We start from the raw sequence: 15,944 nt of genomic DNA, 5'->3' as shown, positions 1-15,944 counted from the left end.
ATTTTACACCTCGGCAGGGAAGAATCCAAGGCTCGCCTCTTTAATTCTCACGCGTGGATTCCATCCCTAGTTTTTATCGGCTCTACACCTAGGTACCCGATAAGGCACTGTCGGACAGTCCTCGCCAAGGTGCTCCGGCGCGGCCGACTTTAGCCCAGTTTCCGCAAAATCAACGAAAGCTTTCCCGGTCAGCCGGGAACTAGGTTGCAGCTAGGAGGCCCCTCGACCGAGTGTACATTCGCCGGATTTACTGCGAGTGCGGAATCTTTAACAGTTCGGAGTTCTCCTCCACGAGTTACACCTGACGTACGGTTTCCGGGTGACGCAGGGAGGACCCTCGATTTCCTTGTTTTAACCGACGTCAGACAAATAAACCTGGGTGGCGGTGACTCCGAGGGTCTAGTCACATGGAGATCGGTGAAAACGATTTCATTCTTTCAGAGCCGATTGCCTTTGATATCATATGATAAGCAACGATACGATTAACAAGGGACGCTCTGCCCTAAAATTGTCACAGTGTTTTGATGATTTCCCGTGACAGGTGTTTGCAATTTCCAGCATTGAAATCCATGTTTTCAGTGAATTACCCTCTGGTGACTCTTTTACGGGGATGCATTTTTACCCCCGGAGGAAAAGTCCGGAGTCTCTTCGGGGATGACGTCGAGTCCTTGATTCCCAAAAAACGAGGGAGGGCCCTTTTAATTGGTACCGCGGGTCATATCGCGAGATGCAAAGCGCGAGATGCAAAACGCGAGCTGCCTCGAAGATATGAATAATGCCCCCGAGGGCTGTATATCCATCTTGAATGATGAAACGGCAGAATGGGGGACAAAAACCCACGTGTCGGCGGACAGCCGGACAACATTCGAGGATATATCGCTTGTTTTCCGGAATAAAACGTCCCGGAGTTACCGCTCGAAGACAGATAGGCAGGAATCGCTGTGTAGTTAGGATGCAATGTGACGTTTTTATTTCCGTCGGCAGCCGTCCCGCCTTTCCGTACATGGACTGCGGGATAAATGCGGATACGCCGGAGCTGCTCCAAATGAATATAGATTTCTTCGCCCTTCGATTATGGAGGTGGCTCCTCCGGGAGGGATTTATCCGGGAGGTTTTGCGGAAAGAAATTGCGGCGTCGCGACTGAGAGATTCCGTCGCCGATGAGCCTCGACGAGAAATCGAGGCGACTTTTGGAAAATCGGGAAATTCTTTCCTGGCCGCATAGGGCCGCATAGGGATTATTGGCCAATTGATCGAAAATCGAGCCGGGTGGAATTATTTTTCCTCGATTATTTACGCCGGTAACACAATGGTAGCCGGGAATTCGCGGGATTATGTTAGTACACCGTAAAAGAATATGTGGTGGTAAATTTAGTAGCGCGGACTTCTATGTACTCGAAATGGCGCCATTAAAGTTGAGTTAACACCATTTGGGGCGTGCGAAAGCCGCACGGTGAATTTAACGCCGGGGACCGTTTTTTTTTACCCGGCCCTCTGGTAACGAACGAGTTTATCGGCTGATCTAATAATGCTCGGTGCGTTCCGAATTGCGATTTGATAAATTAATGAAGGGACGAGTCGTGGGAGGCAACCGCGAAGTGGCGGTGGCGGACGCCGCGACCGAATCTCTCCACGGACACCGAATTCTCTCGGATTAATGTACTTTATCACGGTGGGCCTGCTGATAAATACGACTTTATCACGCACGATGCCCCGAACGGCGATTCGATTAATTAATCATGGAATTAATCACTCCGAAGTCTCCCGATCGTCGCGACATGCCCCTGAGTGACACATTTCTTGGCTGATTGGTATCGATTGTCATTGAAAAAATTGAAATCCGATTTTAGGCAACAACCTGAAATGCTTATTCGAGATGGTTGACGATCGAAATGATCGGATCCCTGTCTCTTATCGTCCTTTGTTGGTCCAGAACGATCCTCGCTCTGATCGGTGAGCAACACTCCGAGACGATACAATTTATCCGGGGAAGATGTCTCATCTGATCGATCCCAATTGCCATTGAAAAAATTGAAACCCGATTTTAGGCAACAATCGGGACCGCTCATTCGTGATAGCCTCCGATCGAGATTATCAGTTATCTCCGTCTCGTGTCATCCCCCCGCACCAGACAAAGATGGAGAGAGGGTTCCTGTGGCGATCCTCGCTCTTCCGGTGAGCGACACTCCGAGGCAATACAATTTAGACAAGGAAGATAGAGTCCTGTCCAGATTCCACGAAGATCCTTCCTGGACCGAAAGACCCGGGAGATTTCGGAGGCCGGAGACGAGTCCAAGTGGCGTCGCAATCTGGCTGCTCGCATCTCGTAACCGTACGTACTCTTATCGAGGGTACGATTTGTCAAACGGTGGGCTATCGAGATGTCCCTGAGCCGGAGGGAAGCGTCGCAGGACTTCGGAGTAAATAAAAAGGATCGGTCGAAACGCGAATCCAAGCGAGTGGGTCCTCCCTCGGGAGAGGCGCCCCCCTCGAAGAAGGCAAAGGAGGATCCCCGCACAAAGGGGAAAGCCGATTCCGCCGCGCCTACCGGAAGAGGACGCGAATCCTTGGTGCACTTGGGCCCACAAAAGACTCCTTTCCGACTTCCGTGGAGAAGGAGCGTGTCGCCGATGCCGGAATTCCGCAGGATTACGGGGAACTCGGGCGAGTACACGGAAAACTCGGATCCGCCGTTATCTTTATGGTTATCGGAGGCGCCGGGCGTCCCGAAGGGAAAACCGGACGGACGCGTCGAGCTCTTCACCTGGGCATTTTCCTCGGGATTTTTCCGGGTAATTTCTTGGAATTTTCGGGGGTAATTCCTCGGAACGGCCGGGCATAAATTTCGGAAATTTTCCGGAGAATTTCCCGCCGGCGTCGAGTCGAATCGATCCGTTCGGCCGCGGAAGGACCTCCACCGGGGCGGAATCGATTTCCTTTTTTTCTTCCGCGGCGGGTAATAGGGAGCGTCGCGGGCACGTATCCTCCGTTTCGGCCTCGACCGAATTCGGGGCACCTCGGGGTGGGAAAGGGGAGAAGTTATTACCCGAGCGAGGTCTAGGAGACGCCGGAAGGAGGATGTAGACGTTAGGGTTTTCATTGGAGGGTGACGACGTCCTCGGGGGCCACGGGATCCGGGATTACGGGAGAGACAGTTGGAAATCCGATCAAAACAAATGGACTGCGAAAATACCCCATTCCGGAAAATTCCCCTCCCTTTCCCTTTCCCGGGGCATTTTCTGGCCGACCACCCCGCTCCGCCTCCGATCTTAGACGGTCGAACGAGGCGCAACCCGAATACCCTGGAAGACGAATCGCTCGCTGATACTGAATTAACGACCCGGCCGATTTCTCCTCGAGGTCGCCGCCGAGTCTCGGAAAATGCTGGCACATGCAAGAAAAATGCGCAGACACCCTGGAAAATGCAGGAAAATCACGGGAAACGGTGCCGCCTGCTGCCGCTCGACACCGAATGTCGACCGGATGACAGCGAGTCCTGCCAACCCGTGGCAAATGGCAGCGACTCGTGACAAATGGCAGCGCCCCAGGAAGAGGGAGAAAATCGCCCCCGAGGGATAATCGGAGACATCCCGGGGTACCTTGCGATCGTTTCCACGCCCTGGAAATCTTTCCTCTTGCAATCGCTACGGAGATGAGTCGAAAAAGCCGTCCACCTTTTCACGCACCCTTCTCCGGGTTTGAACGATTTCTTAAGGGGATGCGAAAGTGGCATCCGAGGATTCAGTCGTCTATGACACTTTTCTCCAAATTGGATATACCAATTTGTTTCAAATTCCACCACATGAATAAGGAGACCACAAGAAAGGTCTTGAAACTCGCGAAATTTCAGTTTTTTCATCGAAAATTTTGAAAATACCCATGAATAAATTATCTTAAAATTGAAATTTCATAGACCTCGAGACCTTCCTTGTGGCTTCTGTATTCACGTTGTAAGGTTTGAGACGATTCGATAAGCCCAGTTTGAAGAAGTTTCACAAACAAAAGTCTGATGCCACTTTCGCATGCGAAAAAATCGGCGTTTCGAAAATATTTTCCGCGGGCGGAAGGGGGCGAAAAAAGTCGTCGTCGCGATAACGAGGCACCCGGCTCGATTATTAACCCCTTCGGGAACCTTTCTGGTCGTTCCAACTGATGGATCGAAAAAAGCGGTCCGTTTCTCGAAACGGGCGCTCGTTAGGAACCCCGCTCGTGTTTTATTCCCTCGATTCCGGACGCTGGGCTCGATTATAGAATTTGCCGCATTATCCGTAAACGCGACGGCGATAATGCACGCCGCAGTACATAGAAGGCCTGTCGAGTGTTCGCGACGCACATAATTATCATTAATATATTCCAGGATTTGCATAAGTGGAGGCTCGCTAAAATCGCGCACGGCACTGCGTGCAGTTTATAATCCGACCTGGCCGACGGGTTATTGTTTACCGCGAATTGTGGCGGCTTGTCCAAGTAGAATCTGCCCGGCCGCGTGCGGATCGCAGGCGGATTGGGTGCGGAATTATCCTTAACGAATGCCCCCTTAACGAATGAAAGGCGATGTTGTTTGTTTTTCGATGATGATGCGTTTCACACTTCACAGCTTGAATATGGAGGCTATAGGGAAGGTCCTAACAACCATGAAATTTCAATTTTTTAAACATCTGTTTACATATATTTTCAATGTTTTGGTAAAAAATGGAATGCATGGGTGTAAGGACCTTCCTTATAGTTTCCATATTTATGGTGCGAAGTTTGGAACGGTTTGGTACTCACACCCAGAGGAAAGTTTCATGAACGATTGACCTCTCGGATGCCACTTTCGCATCCCCTTAACGGGTCCTTCTGTTATCGGGAACCAGCCAAGGGAGTCTGCATTGTCGACCTGCGGAGTTCTCGTAGGAACCACTGTTCTGCTTTCTCCTCCGCGCTTTTATTTTCTTTTATTTTCCCGCCTCCCCGGACCCTTTATTCACCTGAATTTCGGGTAACGGACGCGTTTTCCGCGGATTTTCCCGAAACTTCCCGGCATCGTTTAGACCCCGATTGAAATCGGTCGCGGCTTGAAAACCAGGGTGTCCTTGTTTCAACTTAGTTGGAGCTCGATCGAGCGTTAATCGAATTTTCCGAACTGCAATTTCCGGGGGTTTCTTCGGGCCGACGAGTCGGAACGATTGTTTCGGCTCTCTCGGCGGGCTCCATGATCCGAAAACCTGGACCGAGGATAACTGTCGACGACTCTCGTGATAACCTATCGCTTTTTCTCCCACGATTTCCTCCGTCCTAGGTCTTCCCTTGCCCCGGGAGAACGCAGGACTTTGTCGGGACTTCTTGGCCGCTGTCGGATCTCCCAGAGACCGGAGGTCCTGATATTAACAGTGAAATGACGCGGCGGGGCGAAAATAACGTCAGGGGTATAAAAATCCGCGTCGCGGAAATAAATTGCGTTCCCCGGGACGGGAATTCAAAGTGACGAATTCACGTATGCAGACTCGAATTAGCTCCTCTCGCCCGATCCACTCGTCGACGAGCTGTAGAATAATTACCGGCCGGTTTTAATACATTTTAAACAGTCTTCCTGATTTTAGCAAACCCCGCAAAAAACCGTCAGAAATACTCGATGAATATTAATTACGGATCACTTCGTTCCTCGAGAGCGTCCTTGAAGTGAATTTCGGTGTACCGAGAACAAAAAATATCCCTTTACATAGTGCCAAAGAGATATTTAGTTAATTCAAGGAATAATTGTTTCACTCAGATACACTGGAATAAATCGAACGCAACGTTTCATTGAAATTCCCTCGTTTTATTTGAATTTATTCCAGTGAAATAATTATACTTTGCATTTGCAAAATATTTCGTTGCTTTGATGCGTTCTATTTCGCGGCGTGGTGTCTTTGCGGATTCCATCGGAATGGTAACTATATCGACGAAGCGATTAATGTCGATTGTCGTCTTGAGTTGTTGTAGTCGATATCGTTTGCGATACTTTGACGGTCGACTCGAAGGAAGCTCAACTTTCGCGGAAAAAGGTGATCTCACAGAGGCTTTAAGCAAGTTATTAAGCGCTCGTGCGCTCCATTCATTACACGTGAATTCTAATTACACCCCCCTCATTGTATAACATCGTCGGAGTGGCTTTCTCACTTCAAAGAGTTCCACTTCGCTGAGCATCGCGACGTAAGAAGCGCGGACGACCCGAGCCTTGTCTCTCCCCTGGCGAGGATTCTCATCCTCGGTCGAGCGTCCTGCCCCTTTAACTACCTCGTAATATCTGGAAAACGACTTTTATATTAAAGAGGGAATATGTCCGGGGAGTTATTTGCCTTATACATCCGCCCGCTCTAGGTAAAGCGCTTTCAATGGCTTCAAAATTAAAAGGAAGCCTCGAGGTAGCGTTAAACGTGATTTAGTTAATTGGCGCGCCATAATGGACGGGTCTCGCGTGCGAGAGGGAATTTACGAACCGCTTTTGAATTCGATTAATCAAAATCGACTGCCGTTCGAAACTATACGTTGTTTCTTTTATCCTAGAATAAGAATAAAAGTGGCATTTTTAAATTTGGAGCTCCTTTAATTAAGAGTTTCTTAATACAACTGGTACATCTCAGAAAACGGAGACGTTTTGAATTCAAACTTGCGCGCCTTTTTTCACTCCCTCTATCCACGGTCGATAAAGCGGACCTCTTCAACCTTCTCTATCTTCAGTGCTCGACGTTCTTATTGGTCCGTCAGGGTAACGGTACAACGGGAGTAGCCAATAGGATTGCTTGGTTTCGTGATCTCCCAAACGGTATTAACCAATAGAATTGCAGAATTCGGGATGAAAAGGGAATATGCGCAGAATGCTAGTGTCGTTAAAATGTCAGACCGTGCGCCTGTGATTTCTAGTGAAATGTTTTCCCTCTGATTGAATTGTTACTTTTTAATTTATAGAAGATGGATATTTCTCCTTCGTCGAGTATGAATCACGGAAGTATGTCTCACGATGCGGATTCGTTTCTTAATATTCCCGTCGAATCCCCAAGTCTCGACGCTCTGGCAACGAAACGCAGAAGGTAACACTTTAGCGTCCTAACCTCAATATCCCATCACTGTATTTTTATATGAAAAACGTTAATCGTTACTCTTGTTCAAACAGTTCATCGAGAACAATAAAACGTAGAAAGTTCGACGATGAGTTAGTCGAAACGACATTTAATCTACAGCCACCTACAACTAGTGCCAAGTCTAATTCTCGGTCACGCAGTGTATCGATATCGACAGGACCATTGGATATTTTACCGACGCAAACTCTGCCCAGTCCTGTGTCAGTCTCTGCAACAATTCCACAGCCAGATCGCTGCCCTCGTAAAATAAGTAGGCCTAGTGGCTCAAACGGGCCTGGTAGGAAAAATAAGAAAAATAAGAATCACTCGCATTCGATCAATGCTACCAAGGATCTTGGTCGCTGGAAACCGACGGATGACTTAGCTTTAATTACTGGCGTTCAGCAGACCAATGACCTTAAAATGGTAAGCGGATTAAAAATAATCATAGACTGCTGATAATTTCTTGAAGTTTGCATAGCTCTTCTACATAGCTGTAATTTGTACAATAGGTACATCGTGGTACAAAGTTTTCTTGTCGGTTCACTCTGCAAGAAATACAACAGAGGTGGTATGCATTATTGTATGACAGTGCAGTTTCTCGTGTTGCTGTGCAAGCGATGCGGAACTTGCACCCAGAACTCATAGCCAGCGTGCAAGCTAGAACTTTATACAGTAAAGCAGAAGAAGATCTCCTAGGTACCGTTAAATCGGTAGGTAGTAACGTAATTGTCGATTTTTTAAATTAGTTATATTAAATATTTTCTTGATCTGTTTTAGACTTCTGCACCGACGCTTGAAACTTTCCAAGAACTTCTGGAAACGAGTCCGCAAACTTTTTACCCAGCTAGGACTGCCAAAGCACTGCTTGCTCACTGGCAACTTATGAAGCAGTATCATTTATTGCCAGATCAGTCGGTACAGAGTTTGCCCAGAGGTGAGCATGTACTTAACTTCTCGGATGCCGAAGATATGATCAACGATGCAGAACTCTCAGAACAAAAGGATGAAGCTATAGATGCAGAGTTGGCAATGATTGACAGAAAAAATAAAAAAGAGATTAGAGTCCTAGAGAATGAACTCGGCCGATGGCAAGTTCTCGTTGACAGTGTAACAGGGGTCAATCCACCAGACTTCGATAATCAAACATTAGCGATCCTTAGAGGCAGACTGGTTAGATACCTTATGAGATCTCGAGAGGTTAGATCTTTTATTATACTTTAATAACATGACCGTTACTTAACAAAATTATCTGAATATAATTGATTTTTATTAAACGAAGATCACCGTTGGAAGATCAACAAAAGACCACAGTGTAGATGTGGACTTGACTCTAGAGGGTCCAGCGTGGAAAGTCTCTCGGAGGCAAGGTACTATTCGATTAAGAAACAACGGTGATTTTTTCCTGTCATCGGAAGGCAAGCGACCAATTTTCGTTGACAGCAGACCAATACTTGCTGGCAACAAGATGAAGTTAAATAATAATTCCGTTATTGAGGTACAGCAAGTTAACTACAGCGTACTCTAATGTTATTAGTGTTTAATTCGTTCACATCCTAACGAATTACATTTTTTCCACCTTTGTTACAGGTTGCAGGACTACGCTTTATATTCTTAATAAACCAGGAGTTAATTTCTGTGATACGTCAAGAGGCTGCAAAGTTGAACTTGACTCCCTGAATGATGAATTGTACATACTAATTACTGGCATTCTTTCAAAGACTGCATACCGACAAAAATGTCAAACGAATTAATGGGTAAAGTCAAGGGAAGCCAATCCATCCCATGCCTTTCGAAATTTTTGCAAAGTGCAGCCAACTGGAGATGCACTTCTGGTTGATTCAGTCGCATGAGGCATATGCAAGTGCGCGTGTTGTATTTATACGTATTAAAGGAACAGTCCTTCGCAAGAATTTTACATTTTCCCCCCTTAATTATTTGCCATTAAAGAATTAAATTTCTAGAATATTAAGAATAAATTGACGTGTTATAATGACAATTATTTATTAAGGAGCATCAGACAGAGATGAGTTAGGAGATTGCTTACGGGCAGGGTCGCGCGATCGCGTCCTGTGTTGCCCCCTGATGGTTGGTGCGGGCGGCAAACGTACTTGTCACCATTGGGTGTAACAGGTGGCAAGTGCGTTAGCTGTCCATATCCTCCACCGGGGAGCAGCACAGGTCGCAATCGCGCGACCGTGCCTGTGAGCTATCTCCCAAATCATCTTTATAACCGTTTCTCAGTTAACCTCAAAGTGAAGATGTCAGGCAGCGAACAAGATTTAGGAGCTGATCGAGGCGATGGTGACAACTTGAAGTCGGAGAATCTCTTCACTCTGAAAAAATGGAATGCTGTGGCAATGTGGAGTTGGGACGTCGAGTGTGACACCTGCGCGATTTGCCGGGTTCAAGTAATGGGTGAGTCCTAACATAACCTCAACATTCATACCGCGTATACTTGCGACACCTTTCATCCCATCGAGGTAGAAGAACCAACGCTTCTTGATTAATTTCTACTGTAGAACAAATGTATGCAAAATATTTTCCGGTTTTAGCCTGAAGTTAAATGTTTACAAAGAAAAGCATGTAAGACGATTAATCTCTAAAGGGATCGGCAGTCTTGTCGATAGGAACAAGATTATAATAACGAACAGCCACATTTTTATCGGTGTCGTAAAATAATTGTATTCTGTAATACATATAGATTTACATAAACTTATAGTGAGTATTAAATTATCAAAAATATATGTATATGTATGTGTATGTAAATATAATATGTCGAAATCGCCAGGTATAATTCGATGATTTAAGCGTAGGTGATATAAGTACTAACAAAATAAATGTACAGGTACGTCCGAGCAATGTGGGACGTGCTACACGAGGCTTAATGGCTAAATGGGCATAGATTACAGCGTGGGCAATGATGGTTTAAAACTCGTATCTAAAATATCATTTCTATAAAAGGAACGTAACTGTGGATATATATCTATGTGTATATATATCACGTTTGCTGATAGGCGACGATTAAAGTACAAGGAAGAGGGGAAAAGAAAACAATAACAGACTAATCGCGGGTCATTCCAGGGGAACTCGTGGACGTCATGATTTTCTCTGTCAACAAGTGAGATTCACTTCGCGGCCTATCTCGCGAACATTGTACGTACTTTGGGAAGAGCATGTAATTGCACATCGGTTAAGTACATACGGACTTATGCCCTGCTTGAAAAAAAGTATTTCAAGGTGTGCAGAAGTACCGTACAATTGTGCTAACCAGTGAAAGAGGGACGTGCATTCTCTGCACTACGCTTTTGCATTTTACTACTTGCTAATGAGTGCACTCAAATCGCAGGGCTTTAAGTACTCTACTGTACCTAAGTACCGGTTGACTAATTATCATACTAAAGATGAATCGGTGATTTCACAATTTCTTTCATCGTTGCCCTGGCTGATTTCAGCGTATTAGGAACGTTTTAGAAGATATGAATGCCATAGTGACAAGCTCTGTACACGGACGACGTTGTTGCATCGTATTTTACAAAATCATTAAAAATCCTTAAACGCCGATATAAATCTTGATATGTGTGATATTTTCACGGGGCTGGCGACAATCAAGGAATTCTCGGCATAACGGAAACTATGGAATCTCTCGAACTCTCAGATTAGCCACTTCAAGTATCTCCTGAATTGACTTTTCTTCACCAGCCCTCTTTTTTTTTTTTTTTCTTCCTTCGCGTACACGTACGATTCCAAAATCTAATTTTCCCTGTACAGAGCCTGAGCTTTCGGCACTTTACACATCGTACTTTCTAAGATCGACCGTGAAAAAGGAGACCAAAGTATCTGAATTCCTCGCCATCTCTCGACTGTCGCTAAATTGTCCGCGGGAATTTTTTCCAAAGATACCGCAATTCCGGTGGAAAGAACAAAGGAAACGAGTCAATCAGGCAGTCGGATCGTTTGTCGAGCAATTAGCCGCGAAAAAATCGCAAAGTCCAACCCGACGTCCCTTTTAACGAATTTGATCCCAAGCGGGAGAACGATTTTCGAAAGATCGGATATCCGATCGCCTCTTTGAAAAAGAAAAGGGAAATGTACACGATAAGATAAGAGCTTCCCTAGAGATCTACGATTATTTCCCGCGGTTTGCGCGATGTTCGCCAAAAAATTATCTAACGTCGCATTTACGAGCACCGAATTGTTCGACAGTTGAAACGGTCCGTAACCAACGCGTACCTAAATAATGCATAGCCGTTAATACTCGAGAAACGTGCCCGTTTAAAATAACGCACGAGCTCTAACGCCTCCGTTTCCTTTCCGTCCTTTCGTTCATCGGCTTGAGGTAGATTGAAGGAGGATCGTCGATCAAGGGAAACGGATAAAACTATACACCTAGTCAACGGTAATCGCCTATCATCGCGTGGCCTCTACAAAACGCTCCCATAAAATTCCCAGCTCGCAGAAAACTCGAGATATCCTCGCCCCCTGCCGAAAGGCTCGGCAGAGTTTCGCGCCAAGTACATCGCGTCAGGTGCACCGAAGCGCTAAGGCACCGGTGTCCCGAGAAATCGTATTACCGATTTGAAACGTCCCGTGGACATTTCCATTACGTTGATTTTTCTGAAAACCTGGGCATATATATACCATGTTTGCTGATAATACCCACGGGACGTTCCGAACCTACCCCACGGGATTTCCCTCCCCCTGGTTCCAGCTCCCTCGTTTGAGCAAGTCGTCAACGTTTGTGAGCCCTTCGGCTATCGAGGAACCGCCAGGAGATATTGAGCTTCCTAGTGCACTAAAAAACGAGTCTACTAATCCGTGTAAGTCTACTATAGCCTGTCTTCTCTAGCCGTTGCGGGTCGCGTTCCCCCAGGAGGCGAGCGACCGCGGAATTCGTCACCGATCGGCCACGAGGCTCGAGTCCTGGAGAGCCCCTTCCCGTATAAATATACATCGGACGGCAATTCCTCGCGTTCCATAAAAATAAATAAAGATACCCCAGGGCGGGGCCATCGAAGGAACGGGTCGACGGAGTCCGGACTAGTCCGCCGACGAGGAGCACCAGTCGCGATGGCCCCGGCCCTACTGCGGGATCTTCTCTTCGCCTTTCCCGTCCCGGCACCGGCTCCTTCGACCTCGGAGATGAGAATCCTGGGCTCGGACCCGGGAGTCCAAGGGCCTCCGAGGGGAGCACCTCGGCGCCGGGTAGAAGCCTCTAGCTGCACCCTGGAGCGAGGAGAGCCTCGCCGTCTAGGAGACCGAGGGCATCGTCTTCATGTTCGCGACCGCGCTGGTCCTCCTTACCGGACCCGCGAACTTCTTCTCGATCTCCTCGAGGGACCTGCCGCTGGTCTCCGGGACGAAGACCACGGTGAAGACGAGGCCCAGGGTAACCATCAGCGCGAAGATCCAGAAGGCCCCGTGGCTGCCCAGGAGGATGTTCAGGTCGCTGAAGGTCTTCGTCACGATGAAGGTGCAGGACCAGTTGAAGCCCGTGGCCACGCTGGCCGCGGATCCTCTGATCTTGGCCGGCAGAATCTCGCCCATCATCAGCCAGGGGATGGGACCCATTCCCAGGGAGAAGCCCAGGGCGTAGACGATCAGGCACGCCAGAGGCAGCCAGCCGATGTGCGTCACGTCGTGGCCGCTGCTCTTCAGGTAGAAGAAGATCCCCAGGGTCGTCAGGGTGATGATCATCGCCACGCTGCTGGCGTAAAGCAGGATTTTCCGACCTAGACGGTCGATCAGGGCGGTCGCGATGAACGTCGCCACGAAGTTCATCACCCCGACGAGGATCGTCCCGACGTATCCGTCGATCGTGCTCCCGGCGTCCTGGGGAAGACGACACCCGACGATTATCACCGTCCACCCAGTGAAGGGACTATAGAGACTTAGAGGTTTACCTCCCGGAAGAGGGGCTTCTTACCTTGAAGATCGTCACCGTGTAGAAGATGACCGCGTTGATGCCCGACGTCTGCTGGAAGAACATCAGCCCTAGCGAGATGCACAGAGGCTTCATGTTCTTTCCCTGGAAGAGGCTCATGAACGAGTTCTCGGAGACGATCCTCTCGCTGGCGATGTGCGCGTTCTCGATCTCCGTAAGCTCCTCCGTCACGTCGGATCCTTTGCTCCTGAGCCACTGCAGCGCCTTCCGGGCGCGGTTGGTCTTCCCTTTGGAGATGTACCATCTCGGGGTCTCCGGGATCAGGAACATCAGGACCAGGAACGGTATCGGGATGCAGGCACCCAACAGGGCGAGGTTCGACCAGTTCATTACCATCCCGGTCGAGAACACCAGGAGGATTCCTGGAAAGCAATGAGGTCCCGTGAGGGTCGATTTTCACTCAGAGGGAAGAAAACCAAGAAGTATATCTCGTTAATTCAAAGAACAATCATTTCACTCGAGTGGACACTAATTGACGCGTTCATTCGAATCCCAGTCGATTCATTGAATTGACAAGATACTTCTTTGGCACTGTTCAAAGAAACATTTCTACGGTCCAATGAATTTTTTCTTTTTTTTTTTTTTTTTTTTTTCCAAGGTAGGAGAGTAGGATGGACTCTCGTTCGGGACCTTGAGTTATCTATGATCGTTAGCGGATTCTTACCGATGTTACCGAAGGTTGTCGGAAGGAGTCCCAGCATCCCTCTTACTTCCGGTTGGACGGTCTCCCCAAGATAGACGGGCAGCGATAGGGATGCGATCCCCACGCAGAATCCGCTCAGGGCTCGGCCGATCAGAAGCATCTCGATATTCTGGGCCATCGCGATCAGTAGCCAGGCTGCAATCGTCATCTCGTAAAGACCTCAACTCTCGCGCCCTCCAACTCGCCGGAATCGCGGAATAATTCCTCGGCTCTATTTATTAATTTTTTTTCTCCTTTTTTTGTTCCCCTCGGCCAATTACGCCGTCGTTAGATTTCCCGGCGCGCGGTTACGACATCGCGGCGAGGAAGTAGTAATCCTGCTTCTCGGGTGTTTTTCTTTTTTTTTTTTTCTTTTCTTTTTTTCTTATCTTCCCTTCCCTCCCCGTTAATATTTATTTCCCGGCTCATTTATTATTTGCTCCGCCGTTTGCATGCATTACGCCCAGGGGATAACGCCGCCCGGCATTAAGTGTCCCGGAAGATTGTTCATGGCGCTCGTTAAGCATTTTATCCTTTAACTTCCCCCCCCACCCGATGATATATGCACGGTTTATTTTTTTTCCCCGGTTTTAACAGCGCGAGATTACCTCGGATCGGGGGAAAAACGCGAGGATTAGTGATAATCCAACGAAAGAGCCGAGGAAATTCCAGGCACGAGGACGATCGAGGCAGTCCTTCGAGACGAGGTCCTCGCCGCCCTCCTAATCGGGGCCGCTAAACTCCGGTTAACTTCCGGATCGAGATTAACGCCCGTAACGATCGCTCAATAGGAAGTGCCTCGTTGTCGTCGAGTAAACCCGAAACAGCTCGCGAAGGTCGGCGATTTGCGAAATCCCCGGGAGTAAGTGCAATGTTGTAACGTCGTTACGACATTGCACTGGTATATGTTGGATTATATGTGCACTATAAGTTATTTTCTGTCTGTCGATCGTGTAATCCTTACCTGTTATGAAGGGGAACGCCGTGGCCAGGATCGTGTTCCTCCTGCCGAAGTACTCGATGCTCGGCCCTCCGGCGATGCCGCCGAAGAGCGCACTCAGAGGCATTATTCCACCTACCCAGGATCCCTGAAATGGAATTATTAATTAATCATAATTTTATCAGAATTTAATATTAAGGATCTAACGATCAATCCGCACGCGTCTCGAGTCCTATCGGCGGTTCCTTTGTGGCGTAAGCGGACGATTTATGGGGACGAGGTCGGAGAGGGAAACCGTCCTCGAGGTCGCCCCTCCGACTCTTCCGGCGAAGGTGGACTTATCACGGTTCCGTTCCAGAAGTTAAGGCGATATGAAAGGGTCACTCTATATATTAACGTCAAAATATTTATTAAACCTTTTTCTAAAGTGGGTGCACCGAATCGGTGGAAACGTCAGAGTACGATTATGGAGACTCTAAGGAAGAACATGAGTCCTCATAAAATTTCACTTGTCTAAAAATGAAATTTCACGTACACCACGTTCTTCCTTGGGGCCTCCGTAATCACGTGCCGAGGTTTCAATTGATTCGGTGCGCCCAGTTTGGAGGAGTTTTTTTTTTTTTTTTTTTTTTAATATTTTGACGTTTGATATGTAGAGTAGCTTTCGTAACCCTTTAAATCCGCTCTTGCGGAAATGAATCATCTTGCGGTTTTCAGTTTTGAAGAGGGGGCGAAATTTCACGTTCTTGGTGGACGTGCCCCCTTGCACGGAGGATGCCTCCAGAGTGGGCACCCATTGGTCGGCGACGATGGGTCGTAACCAATCAATGGGGAATCAGGCCATCACGCCTCTGACCACGAGCCAATGACGCACTTCGGGTCAGGCCTCCAATCGCCGATTGATCCGCGGAATTATCCCTCAAGGGGCACCTCGGGTCTGGCCTTGAAAATCCTCGTCGACGTCACGAGGTCGTCGGATCGCGCGTTCTCGTTACGAGAGGGGGGAATCGAGCCCTCCGGAGGATCAATTCCCGGAGCTTGGACAGGAGGAGATCCAAGAGCTGGGCGCCTCCAACATTCGAGATAAAATCCTTAACCAAGGATTACTTAACCCGCGATTAATGCTAATCGTCCGAAGGGCGAGCCATGGATTTTAATCATCGTTTGACTTAACTTTTCTCCGCGGAACGGGAATTTCACTTACTAGAAATTAATTCACGGTAATTGTCGCTGATGTTGAGATGTAATGTTAATTAACTACCTTCGAGACTCGACTTGAGATCGCAATTGCGAGAA

The 15,944-nt window shown here is 47.9% G+C and overlaps 3 protein-coding genes across 3 annotated transcripts in view; 2 read left to right on the top strand and 1 right to left on the bottom strand.

Annotated features, from left to right (window-relative positions):
* The first annotated feature begins 6,857 nt into the window (after nucleotides 1–6,857).
* Nucleotides 6,858–9,026, top strand: LOC105698705 (microspherule protein 1). Its single transcript, XM_012423173.1, has 6 exons — nucleotides 6,858–7,052; nucleotides 7,136–7,508; nucleotides 7,595–7,795; nucleotides 7,863–8,282; nucleotides 8,365–8,580; nucleotides 8,673–9,026. The coding sequence occupies exons 1-6, from the start codon at nucleotides 6,934–6,936 to the stop codon at nucleotides 8,760–8,762; spliced, it is 1,419 nt and encodes a 472-aa protein (XP_012278596.1). The 5' UTR covers nucleotides 6,858–6,933; the 3' UTR covers nucleotides 8,763–9,026.
* Nucleotides 9,027–9,325: 299 nt separating this feature from the next.
* Nucleotides 9,326–15,944, top strand: part of LOC105698726 (RING-box protein 2) — a 27,344-nt gene continuing 20,725 nt past the window's right edge. The window contains exon 1 of the mRNA XM_012423202.2: nucleotides 9,326–9,500. Coding sequence (XP_012278625.1) covers nucleotides 9,344–9,500 — 157 coding nt within the window. The 5' untranslated portion in view covers nucleotides 9,326–9,343. The remainder of the gene's footprint in view (nucleotides 9,501–15,944) is intronic.
* LOC105698721 (facilitated trehalose transporter Tret1) overlaps nucleotides 9,735–15,944 on the bottom strand; it is an 8,487-nt gene continuing 2,277 nt past the window's right edge. Inside the window, exons 3-6 of the mRNA XM_012423195.2 lie at nucleotides 14,673–14,796; nucleotides 13,691–13,864; nucleotides 13,009–13,388; nucleotides 9,735–12,914 (exon numbers count right to left, since the gene is read on the bottom strand). Coding sequence (XP_012278618.1) covers nucleotides 12,333–12,914; nucleotides 13,009–13,388; nucleotides 13,691–13,864; nucleotides 14,673–14,796 — 1,260 coding nt within the window. The 3' untranslated portion in view covers nucleotides 9,735–12,332. The remainder of the gene's footprint in view (nucleotides 12,915–13,008; nucleotides 13,389–13,690; nucleotides 13,865–14,672; nucleotides 14,797–15,944) is intronic.

This window comes from Orussus abietinus, unplaced genomic scaffold (genome assembly GCF_000612105.2).
Source record: "Orussus abietinus isolate OABI.00-Male unplaced genomic scaffold, Oabi_2.0 scaffold12, whole genome shotgun sequence".
NCBI lineage: Eukaryota > Metazoa > Arthropoda > Insecta > Hymenoptera > Orussidae > Orussus > Orussus abietinus.
The sequence above is the reverse complement of the archived record's forward strand: the minus strand, read 5'-3'. Positions and strand labels throughout refer to the sequence as shown.